Here is a 27362-nt window from a genome sequence, read left to right as displayed (position 1 = left end):
CAGATGTAGAAACGATCCCACAATTCATATCGAGTAAACCAACCAACGCAATCAATTAAGACTCAATTTTTAGATTAGATTGATGAATTACGTTCCATTTGGGAGTAAGGGTGAACTTAGTTCTTAGAAAACAAGAAAAAAAAAACAGTAAAAATGATCGATAAATTAGTTTTCTTTAGGGGCAAAATAGTCTTTTCGTGGCTCTCAAAAGTTCATTAATCAGTCAATAAACGAAAAAAAACCATCCTAACTCTCTTCCGCGCTCCTCTTTTTATCTCATATCTGACAATTTCCCCCGAAAATTTCTCCTCTCTCTCGTCTTTCACGCGTTTTCCCGTAATCCGAAAAAGGTAAGCAGTTTTAATTTTTGTGTGTTTGTGTTTGGGTGTTCCAGTTTTTCCTGAGTTGGACCTCAACTGCTCTTCAACTGAATCACATCGACGAAATTAGAATTTCCCGTGGTTGCCGTTTTGATGGGGTGGAGTAGATGCTTCCCATTGGGGAATTTCTTTCCGCTTTGCATTGGTTGGAACTGGGTTCATTACCTTCCTCTAGGTCATTTCTATTCTCACTCTTTTTTGGAAAGTTTGTTTGTTGGGTTCCTCTAGTTTTATGTGAAGATCTTGTTGATTTCATTTCCACTGGGGATCTGGGTTTTCTCATTCCTTTTAAGTTTTGAGATTTTTTCAACTTGTCCATGCTATATATGCATGGGAGTGATTCGTTGGAGGAAACTTTGGCATCTGAATAATACATGATTGTTTAAAGGGTGGATCTTCTTTCTTCTTCTAGGCCATTGAGACTGTTGGGCGAAGGATTTGGGTTTTGTTTTGGACTTTTGGTATAGAATTTTGTAGGATTGGATTTCCTATTGAGACTCTGAGGTGGGAGTATGGGCTGCATTTGCTCTAAGGGAATTCCAGCAAATGAATATGTTGCTGAGAGTCATTCCAAAGAGAGGCATTTGAAGTCTAATAGATCTTCCAGACATGGGGCTTCATTGAGGAAAGAAGAATCCGTGTTACATTCTGATGGAGGGCAAAGTGATGCAATGGCGCGATTGATATTGAACCAACCTGGGGAAGAGAATGCTGGATCAACACCTGAATCGGATGATGCTGAGAACGCAACAACCATTGGAAAAGCTGCCAGTGCCAAGCCACTGCGTCAAGAACGGCCAAGTATGGAGGATGGAGACAAGAGAGTAGGAGTACATAATAACAATGCAACACCTAGAATAATTGGTGTTGTAATTGGGGAAAAGGGGGCTTTGGTTATTGCTGGATGGCCTTCTTGGCTGACATCTGTGGCTGGAGAAGCAATCAATGGATGGGTTCCTAGAAAGGCAGACTCTTTTCAGAAGTTGGATAAGGTTAGTTTTAGTAGTTTTACTTTCATATTCTCTATCTGCACTTTTTTCTGCAACATTTGTTTACATATGCACTTGTTTTGTTTGAATGAGCTTTACCTGAGTTGGGCAGAATAGAAACTTACTCCTAGAGGCTTAGATTTATAGTCCATGGTGTTTGTATGTTCTTTTTTTGAAACCATGGATTTTTACTTCTCCTGACCATGTGAAGAGACATATCTTTTTGCCATTTGTGGGCTGGCTATTGCTTTGTGGGTGTGCACTCTAAATCAAATCTATTGCACTTAGATAAATATGCGTTTGTAATCGTTTTTTGGGAAATGGATCAAATTTAATTTCTATGATGAAAATTACAGAAAAGAATGGATTGGGCATCCTGCCTATTAAAAAACAAGCATTGTCTGTCCCATCATACATACCCCAAGCTTTGTATCCATAGGGAAATTGAAATTATTTTAAAATATGTTTTTGGGAATAGCAAAGCACCACTTCAAGTTGAATCTTAACCAATTATCTAGTACAGTGAAGGAAAAGGCACTCGCCCACCTTGCGAGGTGGGAGGTGATTGGGAAGCTTGTGAACTTGAGAGGGCTAGAACTTGGAAATTTAAGTTCTGGTAACAAAGCCCTGTTGGTGGAATAGCTTTGGCGTTTTCTCCTTGAGTCTAATTCCCTGTGGTGGAATCTTATTAAAAAAAATTCTCTGTCGTGGAAGATCACTGGGAGTAAGTATTGGTCTCACCCTTTTGAGTGGCTGGTGGGTGGGATTTAAGGCACACAATGAAATCTATGGAAGGATATCTCCTTTCAGCTCCCTTTGTTATCTCACTTTGTTTGTTGTGGAGTGGAGTAGGGAAAAGAAACATATTTTTGAGAGAATTAGTGAATGGGAAATAGATCCTTTGCCCTACGTTTCCTTGTCTATATCACTTGTCTGCTTCAAGAAATCATTCTGTGGTTGACATCGTAGTTTGGTTTGGGAGCTCTTTCTTTTTTCATTCGGTTTTCATCATCCTTTGTTCAGATCGGGAGGGGAGATGCATCTGTTTGGGGCTCTAACTCTTTTAGGGGCTTCTATTTTAGCTCCATTTTTGTGGTTTGCTGGACTCCTCTCCCAACAGAGATTCTATTTTGTCGGTTCTCTAGGAGATTAAGATTCGAAAGAAGGTTATGTTCTTTTTCTGGCTATGTAACCATGGTGGCCTTCATTGTTTGGTTTGTTTTGTTTTGCCCTCTGTCAAAAGGCTGAGGAAGACTTGAAAACATATCCTTTGGAGATGCGAATTTGATAGCTTCCTGTTGGGTTGACTTTTGGAGGTGTTCGATTTTCAGTTAGTTTGCCATAGAGACATATATGAGACGATCAAGGAGTTTCTTCTCCATCCATCTTTTAGGCCAGGAAGAAAGGTCGTTTCTTGTGGCTTTATGGGTATGTGCTTTATCAAGATATCTTTGGATTTTGAAAGTGGGATCATGCTATGGCAAGATTACATTTTCTTTGCTTCTGTTCTCAATAAAATTTTAGTAATTCAAATAGAGGTTTGGGATCGGTTACATTTAATTCTTGATCATGACGTCCATTAATTGATTTTTTTTTTTTTTTGGTAATTACCAGTTTGATCTCAGTCTTTTAGATTGGGATCCGTTGTTTAATTAGGGTTAGGGTTGGGGCTTCCTTTGTTAGGTTTGTTTTTTGTTTGCATTTGTACATGCTTTCATATTTCTTAATGGAAGCTTGTTTTCTTATTAAAAGAAATTCAAACAGGGATAGCGAGCTTTGGTTCCCTTTCTTAATTTCTATTGTCTTTAACTTTACATATATTAACTGTAATTATTAATTATAAAAAAATCTGTGACACGTGTGTATGATACTCTAAATTTAGTTTTGATGTACCAACTGATTCATGAGTTGAGCAACTTTGATTTCTATCACTTCTAATCAGATACGTCAAAGAGTTTTCCTTTGTCATCTATTCTCTTTGTTATTTCATTCTTTTTTACATTTGAGCCTGTATTTTCCAGGGTGCTCCTTGGTGCTAGAGAAAATATTGAATTTAATAAAAACTAGTTTTCATTAACGTGTATATCTTGGCCTTTGCACTCAGTTTATACTGATTGTTTTTTGGATAACTTGATTGTAGATTGGACAAGGAACGTACAGCAGTGTGTACAGGGCTCGTGACATGGAGACAAACAAGATTGTTGCATTGAAGAAGGTGCGATTTGCTAACATGGATCCTGAAAGTGTTCGTTTTATGGCCAGGGAAATTCTTATCCTACGTAGGCTTGACCACCCCAACGTCATGAAGCTTGAAGGTCTTATTACTTCAAGGGTATCGGGCAGTTTATACCTTATATTTGAGTACATGGAACATGATCTTGCAGGGCTGGTAGCAACCCCAGGAATCAAGTTCACTGAAGCACAGGTGATTGGCTTTTCTCAACTAGTATGATAACTTTAGATCATTATGGAATAACTATATATGGAAATCTCAATCGAAATCAACAAAGTTAAAGAGTTATTTTCTCTTAGATGATAATTATTTAAATATTGCCAATCTGCATAGAATTCTTTTGTGTACGGAAAGTTGAGTCATTTTTGCATGTGCATGGTGTTCACATGAATGTGTTTTCGTGAAATATAATTTCTAAAATTCCTACGCTCATATATTTATCCTGTGTAACAGACCATTGATGTGCCTCTGCCTGCACATCTGTCTTAGTCTTTTATGTATGTTTTCTTTTCTTCAACTAAATCCATTGTTGATTTCATTCAAATATAAATTCTCTTGCAAATTCTGAAAGTGTGAAAAAGAAAAAAGAAAAAAAGAAAAGATGGTACCAGTAAGGATGAAGGCTTTAAATGTGAATACTGTTATTATTTTCTTCGATAGGAAGTGAAACTTTTAGCTGTGGAGGTTAAAGTATCAGGATCCATACTAGATACCATGCTTATACCTGTATCAGCAATAAATTTTTTTTCATTGTTTCTCGATATATAATTTTGATGGATTAGTGCTGGTAGAAAGAGTGGTGAGGGCCTTCTCATAATAGTTCAACTGCTCATGAAAATGTGAGAACTTAATACATGTTCAAGCCATACGATAGATGGATAGAAAAAGGAAGGGAAATTTTGAAATCAACTGGTTGTATGCTCAATTCATTTTGTATAGCAATGATAATGATACAAGAAAACTGAATCTAGACTAATATACCTGATTTGTGTTGACGTGCAGATAAAATGCTATATGAAACAGCTGCTTTGTGGCCTTGAACATTGCCATGTGCAGGGAGTCTTGCACCGTGACATCAAGGGCTCAAATCTTCTGATTGATAATAATGGTAATCTAAAGATAGGTGATTTTGGGCTATCAACCTTTTTCCGTTCTCGACAAAAGCAGCCTCTTACAAGTCGTGTGGTAACTTTGTGGTATCGGCCTCCTGAGCTTTTGCTTGGTGCAACAGACTATGGAGTTTCTGTAGATTTGTGGAGTGCTGGTTGCATTCTTGCAGAACTGTATGCTGGAAAGCCTATCATGCCTGGAAGGACTGAGGTATTATCTTATCTAATGACCATTCTGACATATTAACTCATAGCAATATGCATTTACTTGGCCCCTGAAATTGAATAACGTTTGTTCCTACCGATTACCAGTTTTACGTACTTTCAAATGCATGAGCTCTGCTTTGCAAAATAAATTGAAAAGCGATGAATGTGGATCAAATGACTTACTACAACTATTTCTCATGTACCTCTGTTACTGTTGGCATCAAAATGGAAGAATTATGGGTCTTTGCTAAGAATCAGAAGGGAATACACAAAAATGGACTGTTCCATATGCAAAACGCATGGTGGTTTTTAATACACTCTTCTGACACAAAGTTTCTGCAAGCTGGTTTATAGATCTCATACTATATTTAAAATCACCTTTGCTGTCTGTTGTCTTCTTCATGGCCTCCCTGTGGTTTACACATCTGCTTTTAATGTCCCTATTTCGACATTCAAAATAACATTTCTATTCACGCAAGGTTTGAGGTTTGTAGGTATTCTTGGGAAGCTTTAGAAACTTTCTAAGTATTCCAAAATAGATATCTATCCCTGTTGCTCTCTCTCTCCCCGATGGACCCAACCGTTGACAGTGCCACTTGACCTAACCCTAACCGCCACTGTCGTCGGAAATAGTTGCACTGCCTTCGGCCTGGAGCCACCAGACTTAGCTACAAAGCCATCTATCTTTCATCGCCGTGTGTCAACTGTTCCTTTTTCACAATTTCAGTTTCTCGTCGTTGAAAAGTTGCCTGCTCTTCTTCCATGTCTACCTTTTCTGTTGCTGCTATCCTTCATCATTGTCTTTGCCCTGTGCTATCGTCGGAGTTTGTTTTTCCTATAGCTTTGTTTTGGTTTTGGTTGGCTTCTCATGCTCGTTTTAGATTTAGCTTTCCCACCATGGATATGAACAGTTGTTGCATTTGAAACATCTTCTTCAGTATTTCGGGTGAAAATAATATGATTTTTCTGGAAGAAGTGGGAAGTAATCAATTTGTTCCCTCGTTCAACTCCTTTCCTTCGTCGATTTGAATGTCATATGGTTTGCAACTTCCAATTCAATTTTTTGAGAAGAAATTTAAGGATGATTTCGGGGTTATTCAATTATCTAAATTTAAATAATCTTTTGGTTGGTATTTTGAATGTTCTATTTGGCCTTCTACTAGAGGAAGAAATATTGTGCAAGTTCCTTTTGGAATTGATAAGAAGTATTGAAACTTTTCATCAGTTGAAGCTAGCAAGAAATTCTCAAGATGGGTTGGTTACTCACAAGGACATTTTAAGAAGTTGTTCGAGTGCTCATGTTTGAAGTTTATAATAATCCTGTGTCCTGAATTTCAATTGGTGTTTAAATTAGTTCATGAATATACCTAAGAATCTTGATTTTCAGGATTGGATTGTAAAATCACCCAGTTTTGTTAGTGCTCTCTCTCTCTCTCTATTTTTTTCCCTTCATATTTTCCATAAAGAGTTTGATGATAAATTATTTATTACATTGATATTTTGACATAGCAATTTGATACCGTATATTCGGTTACAAAAAATTGAATTACTAAATGTGTCACCATCATTAGGTGGAGCAACTACACAAGATCTTCAAACTCTGTGGCTCCCCGTCTGAAGAATACTGGAAAAGGTCAAAATTACCCCATGCCACCATCTTTAAACCTCAACATCCTTACAAGCGGTGTGTTGCTGAGACATTTAAAGACTTCCCTTTCTCTGCATTGGCCCTTTTGGATGTCCTTCTTGCGGTGGAACCTGATGGCCGTGGAACAGCGTCCTCTGCCCTTCAAAGTGAGGTAATTATTTTTTTTCAATTTAACATGTTTTTTGGAAAAATAAAAGAACAAGGAAATGAGCTAAATCTTTTGTTTTCTTTTGTACAAAATTCGTATTTTCTCTAGGTTTTTGAAGATAAACAAGTTACAAACTTGTCCAGTACTTGGAATGTTTACTCTTAAGACATTGCAGCATGTAGATGAATCATCCTGTGAATCACAAATTAATCCTGGTTGAACATTTTAATTAGAGCTGAATGAAGGGGATGGAAGTTTCAGGAAGATTATTATAAACTCTTCCCAATTAGCAGTGCACTACGGAGATCTTGGACTATAATTTGAAAGAAAAAGAAATGTCAAAAATATTTCTTTTGTTGGCTTTTCCCCTGGTGAATAGCCACAAATTACATCCCTCTCTTAGGACTGTTATAACCCTAATACAATAAATAGGTCTGATGCCATTAAAGTTACATAAATAAACAACAGATGCCTTCCTTTAGATTATCCTAAATCCCCACCGTACCTATTAAACCATTTCCTCAAAATACCTAAGCTGAAGAGAAAATCTTAGATATAAATTCTAACATGAAAATATTCTACCGAACAGATATCAAAATTGTGGAAGAATGGAAAGTTTTATCTCTTCCTTGTTGAAAGTTCTTTCTTTCAAGTCATTTGTCTTTGTCTTCTTAACAAGATATGAACTTCTCATTGATTAATGAAACGGAACAAAATTGTCTAAAGGATACTAACTCCTAGAGGGAGTGAGGAAGAACCCAAACAAATGGAAAAGAAATCAGTAAATAGGAAACCAAAGAGGAAATATTACCAAAACAGAACAGAAATTATAAAATACTAAGCTCTCATTTGGTTTTTATTTATTTATTTGTTTTTAAATTAAGCATATAAACACTACTTCCATCTATAAGTTTCTTTGTTTTGTTATCCATTTTCCACTAATGTTTTGGAAAACCAAGCCAAATTCTAAAAAGAGTAGATTTTTAAAACTTGTTTTTGTTTTTAGACTTTGACTAAGAATTCAAGTATTTCTCCATAAAAATGTGAAAACCATTCTATGAAATTTAGAAGAAAGCAAGCATAAATTTTTAAAACTAAAAACCAAAAACAAAAAAATGGCATAAAGTAACATGACTTGAATTTCTTGAAACTTTTAGCATATGGATCCAGCACCCACTTGAATTTGAATGAAGCTTTAGGTTCCTGTTAGCATATGTTTTGTTCTTTTCTCTTTGTTAATATTTTGTCCTAGAGCATTAGTCTCTTTCTCTCTTAATGAAAAGTGTGGTATCATTTTCAGAAGAAAATAAAAGGTTCCTTTCAGATTGAACTTCCAAACAAAGAGCCATTTCCTTATGAAGATTTCCAGTTCCAACAATATTTGACAAATCCAGCCAATTAGATTTTCAATAAAGACTATAGATGGCTCAAGCTTCGTTAGGGCTTTGTCATCCATGAATGGGTTAGTACTATATTGTTGAGAAAATTTCTCCTTCAAAGCCAATGGGGTGTCCTTCCAGTCCAGTCATCCTGAGCACATAGCTTTGCGATAACCATTGGATTCCCCGATAACTTCAACCACTTCTGCTTCTTTCTTAACCCAATACTCATGCTTTTCCTTCACCATCTTCCTTCTCTCTTCTAATATGCTACTCTTCGAATTACTTGGTGCCTCATCTATGACATTTCCTTTCATCTTAACCATAACATAAGAAATCCAAGAATGAATCCCTTTATTCTTAGGATGCATATCAATCTCATCTTGCGTTAAAATGGAGTCATTTTCCAAAAAAGTATCCAGCCTCTTTTGTTGTTTCCGGTAGGAATCTGATAGAACCCGAATATATTGTAATATAAACTGTAATCAAAATACAAGGTAAACCAAGTAGTTCAAGGTACTTGGACACCCTCCCAATCTTGAGATAAGACTCAAACCCCAATTCACTCACTACAATATTGTCTATCCCCTTCATTCCCCTCCCTCTCTATTTATAACCAACTTCCCTAACAAACTACTTCACTAATTACAAATATGCCCTTAATACCCTAATATCCCCTAATACCGTTCCTATCAGAATCATGATTGGTCTCATACCTGACCTGAAAATTGAGATACATTCAAAGATGCTCTCTAGTTACCTTAAAAGGATGGTCAATGAACAGCAATCTGTAGCATCTGCAAAACCAGTTGAGTTGTTTCTTATGAAGAGAGATGTGAATAATAGATTACCTTTTCTTCCAACTTTAAAAATCCATTCAGCACGGACCCAATAGAAAATGACTTATCTGATGGATCAACTGCTAAAATCCATACTTCAAATATTTAATAATTGAAGAACTCAAGGAAGATATACTTGATCACGTACTGTGGAAAGCCATCCTGATTTTCATTATGCCTTCCTCTTCTCTCTCTCCTCCACCTCTCTCCACCTCTCTCCACCCCTCCTCTCTGGTTCTGAGACTGCAACCATGAACTTTTTCCATAACTTGGTCATCGCCCACCATCATACCTAGATCACCACTGACCAGAGTGATTACCGTTGATAAGAAAACACTTACCTTAGAGGTTTGACCCTTCTTCCCGTGACTCTCGCGTTCAACTAATAGAGTCCAATAGTGATGAGGCCTTTTCATTATCGATTAATTAGAGCACCCTTCGAAAGATCATGGAAACTTTCAAGCTGGCCTCACGGCTCCTTTAAACCAAAAATTCTTCAAAGAAACCAGGGTTTTCTTTTGAATCAAAAAGATATCAAACAAGAAAGGATTTTCTGGAAATAGGTTTTTATTCTATTTCATTTTTTATTTTCTGAGACAACTGTGGAAATAGTTAAGCTTGACTACAATGGGGAACAAGGCGTCTACTGATTTCTGCTGGAGAACAAAGGAATGGATGGAATGGTTTATAGGACTCTCTATATTTTACAGCTCAAAAGCAACCGGGACCATTAATGAGAGCCAACAACTCACTTACTAGCTTACTAGGTAATCTGTCTTAATGAAGGAGCCAAGCCAATCGTTAACTAAAAAGAGAGAGTGGAAAACCATGGGAAAGAGCTCATTTATTACCCAACCTCCTTCATTAATAGATTTAAGAGTTACTGAAAGTACATAGACCAATTTTAAGATTTACTAAAAGTACAAGGACTAAATTTAGACACTTGATAGTACAAGGACACCAATTGAATGAGACCAAAATAGTATTTTAATGTAGATTTTGTGTTTGTTTGGTAAAATATAGTTCTCAGAATGTTTAATGTTGTGTAAATGATTTTAATCCCTTAATTCTATGGTCATGGGCTTGATTCTTATGTTTTATTTTCTCTCAGTTCTTTACCACCAAACCGCTTCCTTCGGATCCCTCTGCTTTGCCAAAGTACCCACCATGCAAGGAGTTCGATGTGAAGCTTCGAGATGAGGAATCTCGAAGGTAAATTCTTTATTGAACTCCTTAGTAGTGAGAATTATATATCCAGCTGGCCCCTTGCTTTTCACTCTGAAATCATCCATTGTTCTATTTTCAAAAACCAGAAGAAGAGCTCCTATCAGTGTTGCACGTGAACATGCAGCTCGTAAGTTTCCCCGAGAATCGAAAGCAATTCCTGCACCAGATGCAAATGCTGAATTGCAGGCATCCATACAGGTAATTAGAAGGTTTCAGATACATTTGAATAAAATTTTGTGTTTTCGAAGAATATAACTATATAACCTTTGGTGGAGGAATTATAATTAGTTCATTTATAAAATTCAGAAGAAACAAGGGCAGCAGAATCCTACAAGTGTCAGTGAAAAGTATAATCATGAAGAGGACGGTGGCTCTGGCTTTTGCATCGAGCCCTCAAAAGAAGCAACGCAAATGCAGCCAACTGCATTGGGTTCTTCACGAAACACGAATGGGAATCAGGGTGATAATCTAGGAGGTTCTTCGGTTGGGGCAAAAGGTGCAGAACTTAGAAAACAGAGATCTTTTATGCAGCATGGTTCTGGACAGTTATCTCGGTATTCCAATTCGGTTGCAGTTCGAGGTGGTTCACGATTTGGTTGTGGTGGAGAAAGTAGTGTTAATTCACACTGGCCAGAAGAGTGTTTTAACGTGTCATATAACCATTTCAATGGTAGTGAATCTTCAGAAAAGCATGAATGGTCTCACCATTTACTTGACAGGCCAAAATCTTCATATAAGATAGATAATCAGTCATCTGGAAAAGAGTCTACTATGGTAAAGTATCCAGTGGTATTAACATTTTATTCTACTTTATAATCCATTTTTAATTAAGCATTCAATGATCTTCTCAAGCTTTTGGAGCTTACAAATTTCCTTTTCATCCTTCATCAGAGTTATGCTCCGAAGAAGAGAATTCACTACTCAGGACCATTGATGCCTCCTGGTGGAAACCTTGACGAAATGTTAAAAGAGCACGAAAAACAAATCCAGTATGCAGTACGCAAGGCTCGTATTGACAAAGCTAAGACAAAAAAGACGTACAACGACAAAGGTCAGATGGAATCGTTGCTTCACCATGTGAGAAATGGCAATTGAGCCTTGTTCCATCCAAGTGTGATAAGGAAGCTCTTGTAGAACAGCCTTCTTTACGTTGGTGAGACTTCCATGGGGAATTTTGACAAATCCTTAAAACTATTGGGAGTTCATGAAGCTTGCACAAACAGTGAGGTGTGGTCGTACATAGTTTCGTCAACCGTACGTCAAATTTCCGAGATTAATGAAATTTTAGAAAGCAAGACAATTAAATCCATTGACTGAAATTTACCTTTTGCAAAGTCGACTTCAGTTCCAGAAATTGATTGGGGTCTCTCTGGCACTTTAGCTCAGTTGCTGAAAGGAATTTTTTTGTACAGCCTAACGTCTTATCTCATCAGTTGTCTTGTAAAGGGTACAATAGATGTTCTTCCGAATTGAAGATTTTTTTATTTTTTATCCTCAACAGGGTTAATTCTTTTAAAATTGTTCGACAGAGCTGCTAAAAGAAGTTAGGAAAAGCAACTTGAGCTTGTTGATTTATCTGCTGCTATTAATTATGTAACAGTTGACTCAATATTTGGTTGGATCACTGTAATTAATATGGATAACTGATTGCTGAAGAAAATATTAATCTTTTTGTCTCAAAAAAAAAAAAAAAAAATCTTTGTTTCTTCATATCTGACAAACTCTGCTTGTGTTTGCTAATTCCAATGTCCAACTTTAACTATATTTTATGGACAACAATACTGTGAGAAGTTAAAACACATCAGGAGAATCCCACGAGATTGAACAAGACACGCATCAGCAAATACTATTATGCAACTCGTTTCAGATTAAAAAAAATATATCAAAACCTTCACTTTAAAGAGGTGGCAATAAAATGAGAAATTTTGATCATGAAAAGCTTTCATGCCTTTTAATGGAGTTGGCTGAAATCCCGAAATGAAATTAATCGATGGGACACCAAGAATTTGAGACCACTCACGCTAAAAAGCGCAATCTCATTCATGTCACAAACAGCCATCCATCTCAATTTCATTACTTATATTGTGGCTTCTCGTAAAAGTGAGAAGAATACAGAGAACATTTACAAACGCTATTTATAGGATTATGAGGATAGTGGTTACAAAAATCAAACATAAAGAGGAGATAAGAAAGTTAGGGAGATTAATGGATGAATGTGTAATACATGAAGGTTATGAACATCTACCTAACATAATTCTAATATTTATGACACTTCTCCTTAGATGTCGTTTATATAGAATATTAGAATGAGCGCAGTAACACGAGATTGCTCTTATCTTGTTAAAACCTTACTAGAAAAAAATCCAATGGAAAAAATCCCAATGAAGAAAAAATAGTACATTATTCATATATTTTAACAACAATTGTCTCATTCAAAATCTTACTAGGAAAACTCAATAGAAAAAAACTATCGTCAAGGGAAAAAGAGTGAAGTGTATTTACTCCCCTCACAAGAATATAATTTAAAATCTTCAAGTAGTTGCATTCTAGCATTGGACTAGTAGTTGTCATCGTCTGCTTCATATACTACAATATATTACAACAATTCTTTCACATACGAAGGGAATGAATAATTCATCCAATAATGGAAGCATTGGATCACTGTGATATCTAAATTTAAACAGAAACATACACAAAGGGTAAGCATTTACATCCTCAAATAATTATGGAAAGCATATTGGCCGATCTTTATTTCCTTTCCCTTCAACTCCACAAAGTTGAATCCTCATCTCCACCACAAGATCGTCATTTGTATGAATATAACAATTCTGACAAGGGATCAAGGCTTATGGGGCCTTCTTGAAAGAAGAGAAAAATGAAAAAAGAGGTTGGAGAATTCTATAGAGAAGATAGTTCTATCTCTGCAGTTCTAAGGTTCTGATGAGCATCATCAATATTCCATCACCTAATAAATGTCCTATTTCAAATAACCTAAATAGGGCAGCCCTAATAGTATATTTATATTTTGGTATCTTATATTAAAATAAATATACTAAATTATTTGAATTAAATTCAAATATGTTACTTGTGGTCGTGCTGTTGGTAGCAGTCTATTCGTTGTGTTCGTGTTGTTGTGGACGCATGTAGACTGATCGAGGGATTCTTGAAGAATGTTTTTCAAAGGTATGCATACTCTATCCCTTGATACTCTTGTTATCATGCTGTAATTTCGTGTTGTGCATGACCTGTTAGTTTTCGTTCTTATACTGCAATTGTTTATGTTCAATTTTGAATGGAATTTGGAAATATCCTTCCGTTGCTCATGGAAATCCTCATGCTTGATTTCTTTCAATAGGTATTAGAGACAAGTTGCTCTGATATTCCAAATTACCATTTCGATTTTGAACTTCTTTTATAGTTGTGGTGGGTTTTCTACATTGCATTTAAGTGTTAAATGCATTGTGTGGATGTGTTGATGAATGTTTATAGGTCAATTGCCTCTGTTTAAAGATTTTTTAAAGATTATAAAGTCTTAATTTGTAAGGGTCCCTGCGGCATAATTAACAAGAAATCGAGTCTGTAATTCAATGTGTTTGAGTTTGTTGAGTTATTCGTGATGGAGTTTTAAAGCATAAAGATGCGATTCCCATCGAGGAAGAAGACCAAGGGTTGGTCGTATCGTGTAGCATAAGGTAAATGATCATTGAGTTTTGGCTAAATGATCATGTAGAAAAGTTCTGCACGATCGTGTAGTATTTACTAAACGATCGTTTAGCTAATGCTAAACGATGGGGTAAAGAGTTTGCTCTATCGTGTAGCGTTGGTTGCTCGATCGTGTAGACGCTGGAGGTAAATGATCACGTAGAGCATTTGATGCTTATCGTTTAATAAAAGGCGCATGCACTAAACGATCGTGTAGTTAGCATGCTTCATCGCATAGTCACTGACTACACGATCACGCGGTATATGATACCTTGCACTTGCTCAACGATCGTTTAGACAATTATGCTTCACGCATCTTTGTCGTTTAGATGATCGTTTAAGGGCTTGCATTGCATGATCGCGTGCCTTTATGCTTCATCACATAGTAAAGGTGCACGATCGTTGCTAAACGATCGTTTAGCTAAGGAAGCATTGGTAATCAATTGAGTAAAGCGTTTACTCTCTCATGTAGGCGATCACAAGGAATTTGGTACACGGTCAAGGAGGCACATTTCTTCGCCCAGACGATTCAAGACCTGGTTCACTTGTTTGAACCAGAGACTCATTGCTATTTAATAGTTAGCTTTGTTTTTTGAGGATTTGAGGCTAATTATCCCGGTTCATCAAATTTTATTTAATATACATGAGATGTATGTTGGTTTATATACCATAGTGTATGACATATAGTTTTAAAACCCACTTTAGGTTATGCAATTATTCATGCATTATATATTATAAGTGTTATAATATAGCTTTTGGCATGATGAAATTACAAGAAAGCATGTGCATGCATCATGAAATATAATAGTTATATTTATGCATGCAGTAAGCATATTCATGCATCATCTTTATATTATAAGAGTTATAGTATAAGGATGTATGGAAACATGTGCGCTTGGTTCATTGCTTGGTTTATAAGTGTTATATAAAAGTAGCAATGAATGAACAATGCATGGAGCATGACACTTAGGCTAATTTATAAGCGTTATGAATGCCTTATATGTGTAGCTTCGCATTGTGTTGGTTTTAGTTGTTTTCTGTTATAAGCGTTATAATGAAAATTAAAACTAAAATCAATAAGAAAGAGTTGCATGCGAACTTAGGCGAACTCATGTTTTAAAAGGGTTTTAAAATTGGATTGAGATAGACCTAAGTTCAAGGTTCTAATGCGATTAGATACCTAAGTTTAATCTTTTAAATTGATTTAATAGGATTAAATTGATTGGCATAAAAGATTAAATTTGTATTAAATCTATCTATAAGGGACATTTTGTCTAAGGCGGGTTCTGTCTAGGCTGGGGTACTTAAGCTGACGGAAACAGAACACCCCTACCTGGGAACCTACCTGGAAAGATGAGTTAGATAGATTTTATGCAAGCATGCGAGAGTTGATCAAAGACTTCGTTAAAGAGTTTAATGAATGAAGATCAAAAGTTGTTTCAACTTTCCAAGGTAAAAGTTACTCTTGGGAAAACCTAAAAAGTCACTTATTTAAAATCCTTAGCTGTGTTTTTTCTGAGTAAACTAAACCTTAGGTTATAAAATACTCAGTGGGAGGAAGAGATATATATGATATATCAATTATTCCACTCACGTTTCTCCCTGAATGTTCATGTCATGAGATTCATGCTTGGCCTCATGGTGCCCTAGGATCATCCCCCTTCGAATGGTGTTTGCATGAGTCAATGTCAAGGTGGACGGAGAGAGTGTTTATAGTAAATGGGTGAAGGGTGTGTTTCAACACGTCCTGCGGTCTCCTTCATTGGTTCACACCATGAGATCTTTTTGCACTCCCTCGTGGTGCCCTGGGAGCGTCCCCCTTCGGATGGGTTTTGTGCAGTTGGTCAATATCAAGGTGAACTTCAGAAATGGATAAGGTCACGTTAGTTTTTGCCCCAATCGGATTTTTTCCCCTTCTGATTGGCTACTTGGGGCAGAACTCTAGGGCCTAAAATGACGGGTCACACTTACGAAAAATTGTTAAGCAAGTTAATGATTTCTTGACCAAACAATGATGGCTAGTCGTTATAGGAACAAGAGTTGTTTTGGTATTAATGGCTGGTTGAGAATGTCTCAATTTAGAGAAGGGATAAATTGACCACCCTTCGGCAGCTTTTGTCCTAAATCTTTGAAGCGTCATTGCGAAACTAGATGTCACACGGGGTTCATTTCAGTGTTGCTAAAACGTATTGGATGTTGTGTTTTTTCAACGAGTATTTGCTAAAACCTAACGTAGGTCAATGTGTTTCTTTTTCAGCAACATGACTGTATTTCCGTTAAATGCCTCTAGTTTGACCGATTACATACAGTGGAAAGAGTTTGTTAAAACATATTTCATGGTAAACGACCTCAAGTTTGTCATGGTTGAGGAATGTTCTCAAGTCCCGACCCTTAATGCACCGCAAAATGTTCGTAATGCATATGAGGTGTGGATGAAGGCTAATTCATTGGCCCGACTTCACATATTGGCTAGCATACCTGATGCTTTGGCCAAAAGGGTTGAGAACATAGTCATTACACGTAAGATCATGGACTCATTGCAAAAATTATTTGAACGTCAGTTCTTACTTTTTGAGCACAAAGGGATGGATGACAAAGAAACTAGTAGTGTCAGTTCCCAAGATAACCTCCAATTAGAGAAAACAAGTGTTACTGACTCTGATGAAGTTCATAGACAAGAAGTGTTATCTGAAATGGAACTTGGAGCTTATTTAGGTTCTGATACTGATCACACTACTCTCTAAAAGTGGAGGAAGTCTAAAGACAGTAAATGTGATTTATTGGTCTTGGAGACGTATTTGGTAGAGAATGATGATTCTGCCTGGATACTTGATTTAGGTTCTACTAACCACGTCAGTTCTTCCTACCAAGGATTTAGTTCTTGGCAAACGTTACCAGAGGGAGAGTTGACTCTTCGAGTCGGTATTGGTGAGGTTGTTTCAGCTGTTGCTGGAGGCAGGCTGAAGCTATTTTTAGACAAGAAACGTTATCTGTTACTAGATAATATTTTTGTAATTCCTCAAATCAAGAGGAACTTAATCTCAGTTTCTTGTCTCAATGAACAATGCTATATCGTCTTCTTTTCTGAAAGTAAAGTGTTTATTTTCAAGAATGGCATGGAGATTGGTTTTGGTTCAATGGAATATAATTTGTATGTACTAAGGCCATTAATCATAAAATTCTTGTTCAATACTAAAATGTTCAGTACGGCGACAACAGCTAAAAGACCAAAAGTTTCTCCTAAAGAAAACGCCCATCTTTGGCATTTAAAGTTAGGTCACATCAACCTTAATAAGATTGAGCAGTTGGTGAAATGTGGACTTCTAAAGAGTTTATAAGAAAACTCCTTGCCAGTATGTGAATTATGACTTGAAGGCAAGATGACCAAACAAGCTTTTACAAGAAAAGGTTACAGAGCCAAGGAAGCTTTGGAGCTTATACATTCAGACTTCTGTGGTCAGATGAGTGTTAGAGCTCGAGGTGGGTATGAATATTTCATCTCTTTCATAGATGATTATTCAACGTATGGGTATCCATACCTAATGCAATGTAAGTCTGAAGCTCTTGACAAGTTCAAGGAGTATAAGGTTGAAGTTGAAAACTTTTTAGGTAAAAAGATAAAAACACTATGATCTGATTGTGGTGGAGAGTATATGGACCTCGAATTCCAGAACTATATGATAGAACATGGAATTATGTCCCAACTCTTGGCCCTAGGTACACCTCAGTAGAATGATGTATCAGAAAGGAGAAACAGAACCCTGTTGGACATAGTTCGGTCTACGATGAGTTATGCTCATCGTCCATACTTATTTTGGAGTTTTGTAGTGGAGACTGTATGTTACAAACAAGGTTCCCTCGAAAAGTGTTTCTGAAACACCTTTTGATTTGTGGAGAGGCCGTAAAGGTAGTTTACGCCACTTCAGGATTTGGGGATGTCCAGTCCACGTGCTTGTGGCTAACCCAAAGAAGTTGGAACCGCATTCGTAAGTTTGCCTCTTTGTAGGCTACCCCAAGAAAACGAGGGGTGGATACTTCTATGATTCAAGTGAGAACAAAGTGTTTATGTCAACAAATGCTATCTTCTTGGAAGAAGACCATGTCAGGGATCATAAACCACAAAGTAAGCTTGGTTTACATGAGATTTCTAGTGGGACTACTGAGGGTTCAACAAGAGTTGTTGAACAGATTGATAGATCAACAAGAGTTGTTGATGTCATACATCTAATCAACAATCTCAAGAGTTGAGACTGCCTCAATGTAGTGGGAGAGTGATGAACCCATCGGATCACTGCATGGGTTTGACTGAAGCCCAAAACATCATATCTAGTGATGGGGTCGAGGATCCATTGTCTTATAAGCAAGAAATGGAAGATGTTGACAAAGATGAGTGGATTAAGGCCATGAATTAGGAAATGGAGTCTATGTACTTCAATAATGTCTGGGAACTTGTGGATCAACCTGATGGGGTAAAACTATAGGGTGTAAGTGAAGGATCTCTTACCGAAGAGTTCCATGAGCATCTCCTAATATATAATTCTTACTTGATCTCATTGACATTAAATATATATAATTCTATTCAATATATTTTTATACATTAATAATTTTATTTAATATTTAATGTATCAAATACAATAAATATGTTTTTTTCCTCATTTAATATATTAATTATTAGTTGATGTTTCAAGTTTTCTTTCAACAAAGTTGATTCCTAATTCTTCAAATTGTTTGTAACAATTACAAAGTGGATTGTATCGATAGTATCATAATAAGACACCTAACCTTATTCCTATTTTATAGACCCTTTGAAGGAGAGAAGGTTGTCAAGGCCGTCAATCGATCAAATTCATTTATAATACCAATCATGAACTTCAACTACTAGGTAGTATTAGTGGCAAGAATGAGTCGAGTCACAAAGATAAAATCTCTCTAAGTTAAAATTATCTTAAGAAAGNAAAAACTAAAGACAGGAAATTAAAGTGCAAAAAATAAAATAGATTGAGAGAGAGAGTGAGTGCAGTAGCACGAGATTGCTTTTTTCGATTAAAAAATCGTTGGTCTATTTATGGATTAATCCATCGATTCATCATATGAAACAAATTAATGAGTTATCTAATTATCAAGTCTAATCGGCTATTTAGTAATGTTGGTGAAGGAGTAATCTAACATGCAGCGGAATAAATCAGAATCAATAAGCACTCTAACTACTCTTAATTTGAGTTTTAAACATACTATTCAAATGAAGTTCACAGAGGGTTTGAAGCAAACATTACTTTTGAAGACTTAATCCACGAATTTAGCAGAAATACTTCAAGATTGAGCTTGAAACTTCAACAAGATCACCACCAAGATCTTCTCTACAAGGCTCAAGAAGGAATATGGGGTGGAAACACTCAAATTAAGCTGAATAGATGATGGAATTTAGGTTGGTTGAGAAGGGTTTTCAACATTTCAGCATAACTGTCTGAAAATCCCAGCTTCTCTCCTCAAATCCATGCATGAAGATGCATTTTATAGACTGATATCATGCAAATGTCTAGGGTTGCATGGAGGGCAACTCCTCCCTGGATTTCATTTGATGGAATTTGATGATATATCAATAAGAGATCGTGGATTTTTCTAAGATGTGGAAAAATACACTTCTCTTTTATTTAAAATCAATTTCTTACAAAATTGATTTTGATTTTAAATAAAACAATTTTATTTAAAATCATTTTTACAAATTAATTCAAAAAATTAATTTATAAAACTAATTTTGTTGTATTTTAGTTAAACATTTTTAATTAAAATAATATTAATTTAATATCTTAATATTAAATCAATAAAATACTAATTCCACCTATATGATTCAACTTCATATTTAAATCATACTTTAAATATTAATTGATTCTCTAATTTCGTTTATTTTCAACTAAATTAAACGTTTTTAATTGTATCAAATACAACCAATCGAATACCATAATAATTGAATTTGAACATTTCAAATTCATAACCCTAATTCCAAAATTCATCCAATTCAATACTCAATTTGCTATTCCAATTTATGAGCTAATAGAGGGACCTAATGGACCTACAAATTATGAGCTCCAACGATTTGTAATTAATCAATTTAACTCTTTAAACCGAATTAATTACTATTCGTTAGCTATCAAGGCACACCATTATAGCTTGATAGTTGCACTCTCCTCACTGTAGATATATTTCTGTCATTTCGACCATAATCAGTAAGTCGCTCTTTCACAAGTTGTTTGTATTGACAGCTGGGTCAAAATTACCGTTTTATCCCTGTAAATACATCTTGCACCTTAAGCTCCCACCGACCCTCTATTGAACAATTGATTTGTAATACCATTTATAAATCATATCCCTCTCTATCGAGAGAGGGCGAGGCCTCGTTGTTCAAAACTAGGCATCAGCGGTTAAGAGAACAACCTATCTGTTAACCTTAAGTCGTGTAGGAGTGAATTCCATCTTGCATAGCTATATCCCCAGCTATTTACCCGGTCTTATCCCCAAAATGGAAGACTTATTGAGTAGTGTTGTTGGACTACTCTCACCTATGTAGATCAAAGGATAATCCCGAAATAAATAGGAGTTCATAGTTAGCTCAGGATTAAGATCATGTTATCCTAGGTCATTTAGTTTGAAATAGTCAATTTTAATAGTAAACGATCGTTATAAAGAAAAGTGATTCTTCGAGGTCCAGTCTTATGTAAACTTATTGCATAGGATGCCCCCACTCACATATCTTTACAAGAAGGATATATGGATCACATCATTTGTATAAGTATACAAAATGGGTTGAATCCAATAGTGTTACCAGGATGAAACACCCAACTTCATCCATATACTTATAGACCATTTAGGCTATATACTATTAACTTGATCCTGTTTATGTCACCACATAAAGTTAGAGTATTCATACTATAGCCATGGATATGTTTATTGGATTTTTATGATAGAATGCAATATCAACAACTTTATTGAATAAGATATTCAATAATATTTTATTGATAAATATAATGTTTATAATAATATTAATTATTGGATAATTATCTCTTTTTCTCTAATAACTAATTGAGGGGGAGGTTATTGGTGATTTTACGGTAACCATAAGATAAAAGGAAAAATATTTTCCTAATTTTAAAAGAGTTGCTATTCTTGGAAAGACATTCACGGATTGTTGTCAAGTAAATTTGTTTCACTAAACGATAGCTAAAAGAGAGACTAGACGATCGTGGTGTGTTACTATATGAAAGTTCACTCAGCTAGTCATAGCTAAACGATCGCAGGGCATTTTCTATACAATAGATTTCCATCTTCTACATGATTGAGAATTCGTCTATACAATAGACACATCTCATCTTCCACTTACTCAATCGTCTGCACGATTGTTATTCCTCCGGTCTTTTCCTCTAACCAAGTCCACATAGAGCTCACACTTCTGGATTCTCACATCGAGAATTCCAAGGTAACACTTGTGGTGGTGTCCTCACTCAACTGGACTGAGTTTGAGGTTTTGGTGGCTGTTCGTTGGGTTCGTGATTTTGAAGATCGTTGAGTTCGTGTTTGCTGTTGATCATGTTGTGTTGTAGTCGTTGTGTTTGAGCATTTGTGTATTGCTGTCTTGGAGACTGAACGAGCGTCTGTGATCGAGGGAGTTTGAAGAATGAGTCTTCAAAGGTATGTATTTGTTATCCTTTAATCATTGTAAAGCATGTTGTAATTTAGTATTGTGCATGACCTATAAGTTTCTATTTCTTGTACTGTAATTGTGTATGTTCAATATCGAACGAAATTTGGAACGATCATTCCGCTGCCCATGGAAATCTTCATGTCAGATTTCCTTCAGTGGCCACTATGTTCAAGACCCGTAATCAGCCCTTAAAGAAGCAATCTATCTATTTACCCCTGCTTCGGGGAAGGAGTGAATTCTGTCTTGTGTAACTAAGTTTCCAGCTCCCAAATCAGACAAATCCCAACAAAGTAGACTTGTTGAGTTGGCAATCTGGCCGTTCTCACCCATACTAATCAAAAGACTATGCGGGCAGTTTTTCACCAGTCTCCTAAATCGCACCCAGGCGGTGCTTAGGGTCTCATTCTCCATATGTTCAAAGTTCAACACATCTTTTCATCGCCTTGCATTGACGATAGGTGGGAAGAACTTCTTCATGAACTGCTCTACCAATTGATCCCATGAAGTGATTTCATTTGGCTCAAGTGAGTGAGCCCACCTCTTAGCCTCGTCCCTCAAGGTGTAAGGGAACAGATATAGTCTTATATTCTTCGGGGTCACGCTAGGTAAGGAAAAATTGCCGCACATCTCAACAAAACTGATCAGATGGGCGTGTGTGTCTTCACCTTGCAGACCCCTAAACTACCCAGCATTTTAAATCATCTACAGTATGACCGACTTAATCTCGAAACGCGCATTTTCTTCCACAATCGGCCTTGAGATTCCAGGTGAAAAATCATACAAATTGGGTGCCACATAATTACGCATTAGGATGTTGCAATCAGCCGCCAGGAAGACAGGATCCTAAGCCAGTCAAACATCCCCTTGGTTTGCAACCGGCATTGCATTATCATTGTTGTCCACCATGCTAGCTGCCTTCTTTCGCCTAATTCGGTTCTGACGTGCCCTTGCTGGAAAGTACACTCGATCTCAGGGTCAGCTTCAAATTCTGGTTTAGCACCAGAACTCATAAACCGTCAGGCTACTTTCCGTGTTGAACAGGCAGTACAATGAGATCTGTCCTGCAAAATACCAAAAACACACTCAAACAATAATCGTTAACCAATCCCCGGAAACGACGCCATAAACTTGTTGACTAATCGCTGATAGGTATGATTGATGATGTTCTATGCTCTAATGATGCGATACTACTGCTAGATATGCGTTAATTATGGATGTTCAAGTAGTATGCCATGCGTTGTCACAAGTTTCCTTACGATGGAACCAAGTGTAATTCCACCACAAGTTTCTCGGTGTGATTCGAGGTCGAACTTAGAGACTATTTTAGGTTATTGTGATATGTTCATGATATATGCAGCCAGGTTTTCAATCTTTAAAAAATGTGTTTGTACAAGTATATAAATTGCGATAAAATAAAGTAAAGCAGTAAAGATGCGATAATAAAATAAAATACAATAAACCTAAGCTAGATGATACAAGATACATGCTTCATATTACAAGATGATGGGGTCAAGGTTGGCTGTGAAAGTTATGCAAAGACGTTGAATGCGGTGGCAAGTCTTATGAACAAAATAGAAAGAGAAAGATAAATAATATAAACAACGCAAGTTCTCAATTACGTTGAAGCTAGAAATACTGTTCCGCTCTTCTCTTGGCATACACCATTCAGTGATTGGCCACACTCCCACGTCTGTGGTGAAACAGAGAATAACGTAATGAACGCAAGGTTGCTTCCATGCCTGGAAGTACTACTCGCTTTAGTTAACGCATTCTTCTAACCTTCTCTCGATAGATCAGAATGGCATCTTCACTTTTGCTCTCACGGGTGAAGATGTCGTCTTGCATGCCTTAGCTAAATGCACCTTTAACACAGATTAAGTACTTGTTTAATTCATATTAACTATCAGAGGATTGAAAAGACATCATGGAAAAAATGATTAATGGAGGAACAGAAATAGACAGAGAATGGTATATGAAAGCTATCGAAACATTTAATATATCTATTAAGTGTTTGATACATGGTGTGTGAATGAAAAGATAAAGAGAAAATGAAATACAACAATGAAAGAGATAGAACAGATACAAACAAGTGTCAATGTCTTGGCACTGATTCGATGGAGATCTGCTTGTCGGATAGAATGGATTTGATGGTAGGGAGAGCTTCCCTCTCAGGCTTACTCCATCGGTAGCGGAGATCTATGCACGGAGTTTCTGATTGGGTATTCGATAGATTAGATCTGAGATTCACCTCTCGGCTTTATCTCATCTTCTTCCTAGATTTCTTCACTTAAGCACTCAACTCAGCCTTTTCTCTCAACAGTTTAGCAGCACTTAGCCCCGTATCAAGTAGCATCAGTCTTCTCTGAAATCTATGGGGATTTATAGGTGCAGGTCTTTGACTCCGGCCTTATAGTCCCCACTGATGGTTATGGTAATTCCGAAGATGGAGGGATATTATTCCTTCAGTTATGCAATCAGACTGTCAATTCTGCACAATCGTTAGTTGTACACGTGTCTCAATCCTTCGCTTTTGCGTTGCTCAGCTGCATCTTTCGATTGTGGATTTGCATGCGGTGTTGTTTTTATTACCACATGCGGTTGAAAGTTAGCTCTGGATCGACTGTCGCATTGCACCAACATTGCGGTGATCATCTCTTCATTGTTGATTGACGGGTGCAATGTAACAGAGATGCGTTTATCAGTTTCTTGAGAGCCTTGAGCGCAAGCGGTGACTTGGTTTCCTACAAAACAGAGTAAAACTCGGCTTGTCTTCCATCTTTATGGCGTTTGTGGGTGTAATTTCAATCATTTATAATTATTGTAATTCTAAGCTAATCTTAATACAATCTGCGTATATTTACTAACTTTTGGCCGCAATATCTAGATAAGGTGACATAAATAACATGTATTTCTACAAGTTATCACCCTCTGATTGGTAAGGTCGCTCCAAGGCAGACATGCAGGCGCATTATAGGAATCTCACGGTGCGACCTAATGGAAGAAACCGTAGGATGTGTTGACACACTTCATTCTCCCACTTACTATGAACAACTTCCCCTATTCACCTTGGTATTGACTCATGCAAACACTCTTCGAATGGAGTCTGCTTCCAAGGCGGCCCAAAGCCAAGCATGAATCTCACGGTGTGAACTCTTAGGGATGCTAGAGCTAAAAGTACATTACTTCTCTACAGCTGAAGTGTTCTAGACGATTAGGGTATAAAATACTTAGCGATATATTTTGGCTAACTAAACATATCCTAAGTCTAGGTTATTCATCCGAGTATAACTTTTATACTGGAATTTTAACCTACGATGTCTAGGTGATAAATTTTTTTTATTACCTCACACTGCTCATGCATGCTCATAAAACTGGTTTAACCTAACTTAGACGCTGGCTTGATCTCCAGGTAGTAGGTGTTCCGTGAACCGTCAAATTAAAAACCTTCAATCTTAGTCATCTTATCTGACTTTTTGCCAAGATCTTGTCGGGTGAGTTTTCTTGTAACTTCGATTTTACAATATATCGACCTATTTTCTATGAAAATTAGGATTGCTCGATGGTTAACCCTAAATGAGCATGTATCTTTGTTATAGATTTTAGAAGTCTAGGTTATTTTATAACAATTATAAAATAAATTATAACAATTTTAACCCTAGAGCATTCATCTATAACATGCTTCATTCAATCAAATATGCTTTAATATAACACTAATATTAAAACTAAGCATGCATAGTATATATTTTATAACACTTATAAGATATAAAAAATGCATGTCACATGCTTTTCCTATGGTGGGGTTTTAAAACTATATGGCATACTATATGCACACATAATCAACAACATTATACATCACATGCATAATAGGTAAACAACACTAAAGTGAACCGATATTGGCATTAAAAACAAACAAATAACTAAATTATTACACAAATCAGCAATCAGCCTCCCAGAACTGGCTTCAAACACTTTGAACCATCTAGAACCGCTCAGAAACCACTCGAATCGGGCCAAAAACTCCAAAAAGCAAGTTGAACCGATCAAACCGGCTCAACCAGATCAAACGGATCGGTCCAGACCATCTGGACCGACTGATCAACGCACGCTGGCATAGTCAACGGAGGCGTAGAGCGGGTCGGGTCGACGGAAAGCGCGGGTCGCGGGTCGCGGGTCGTGGCATGGGCCAGATACTTTGTCGACAGCTAGCGCACAAAGAATCATCGAACCGGGTCGCGCGAAATGAAGCGATGAGCACGCAGTCAGATTCGGGTGAGGCAGGCATGCAAAGCCAGGCGTGTGTGCGAGGTTACTCTGAATTGGGTCAGATCTCGGGTCTGGGAGCACTACTCGGGTCTGAGGCTAATTCCGAGTCTGTGAGCCATTTTTCTCCATATTTGTTGCTTTCCTCTCTCCCAGAATCAAGCAATTACAGCCTAATTTCAACTCTAATGACTCCAACAAATTTACAGACCCTTTTTCACACATTAATGCTCATAAACATGTGAGCAATTATAAATTTCCACAAGAAAATTAAAGAAAAAACAATGCCAAAATCATAATAAATCCACTTTAGTCCATATTTCATTCAACACTTGATTGTAAAGGAAAAAAAACACCCACCAAAAGAAATTGAGCATAATTAAACCATGCTCTGATACCACATGATGGAACACGAGACATATGCAGCAGAAAAAGGACCTAATTACACTCTAATTGCTTTTAATTAAAAGGAAACTAGCATGCAAATAAATGGAAAGACAGATAATTAATAGGATAGGATACAACCTTTGTAGCTCCTGAAAATCGCTTTTCCTCACTGAATCTCGACCCGAACTCTTTCAGACCACCACTAGAGTTGACCTACTATCCTCTGGACTCAGAATTGGGTTGTGGGAACCGATGGATGAAGAAAACCGAGAGAGAGAAAAGAGATGGAAAATGAAAATGGAATTTTGTGGTTTGGGTATTTATTTTTCCAGCAACATTTTGAAAACTAAAATTGGCAAAATGTCAAAAGTTTTTCATCCAAATTCAAAATCCCATATTTATAGAAAATGGTCATGCAACAATTGCATGAAATCAATTCATAAAAACCCAACACCTAGAATCCACTATCTAAGTATGCTTAATGTCTCCACTATAAGCCAACACCTAGCCCACTATTTTGTTAGTGGAATTATCCAACAAAAGTTTGGATTCTCCCACTAACTTTAGTCAAAAGGCAAAATAGTCATTTGGTCAAAGTCAAACTTTGACCAAAAAATCAACATTTTGACTTTTTATAATTTTTTTCGTGTTGACTAATTTTGACCTCCCGAGCATGAATCTGCATTCATTTTCTCGAAATTCAAATCAAATTTGAATATAAGGTTGGTCAAAGTTTGACTTTTTAAAGTCAAAAGTCAACTCTTGACTTTTACATCTTTGACCATTTCCATTATTTTCGAGCTTCCGAACATGAACATATTCATATTCTTGATATTTAAATCACATTTAAATATTAAAGTTGTATCTCTAAACTGAAAAACCCGACCACTATATCACATATACTTGTTGGTTTCTCTCTCTTCACTTAATTCGAACAATTTGAATTATTCTATCATATTGTTCTAAGTTTATTCCATATGAGCTAGTAGGGGAACCTAATGGACCTATAGATCATAGGCTCCAACGATTTGAGATTAGCTAGCTAAACTCTTTAGACGGAGCTAATCAACATTCGTTAACTAACGAGTCATTCCACTATAGTCTCGTAGTTGCACTCCCCTCACTATAGATATATTTGTGTCCATTTGATATAACCAT

General features: G+C 36.6%; 1 protein-coding gene across 2 annotated transcripts; it reads left to right on the top strand.

The window, feature by feature from the left end:
- The first annotated feature begins 253 nt into the window (after positions 1-253).
- On the top strand, positions 254-11768 carry LOC120081594 (probable serine/threonine-protein kinase At1g09600). 2 transcript variants are annotated; one of them, XM_039036617.1, is made up of 9 exons: positions 254-555; positions 793-1372; positions 3510-3794; positions 4605-4922; positions 6490-6717; positions 10044-10144; positions 10246-10357; positions 10466-10948; positions 11051-11768. In XM_039036617.1, exons 2-9 carry the CDS (start codon positions 893-895, stop codon positions 11252-11254), a joined length of 2211 nt encoding a protein of 736 aa, XP_038892545.1. In that variant the 5' UTR covers positions 254-555; positions 793-892; the 3' UTR covers positions 11255-11768. The 2 variants fall into 2 exon arrangements, with proteins under 2 accessions (XP_038892545.1, XP_038892546.1); XM_039036618.1 differs by having other exon boundaries at positions 256-1372; positions 10466-10933.
- The last annotated feature ends 15594 nt before the right edge of the window (positions 11769-27362 follow it).

This window comes from Benincasa hispida, chromosome 7 (genome assembly GCF_009727055.1).
Source record: "Benincasa hispida cultivar B227 chromosome 7, ASM972705v1, whole genome shotgun sequence".
NCBI classification, from domain to species: Eukaryota; Viridiplantae; Streptophyta; class Magnoliopsida; order Cucurbitales; family Cucurbitaceae; genus Benincasa; species Benincasa hispida.
The sequence above is the reverse complement of the archived record's forward strand: the minus strand, read 5'-3'. Positions and strand labels throughout refer to the sequence as shown.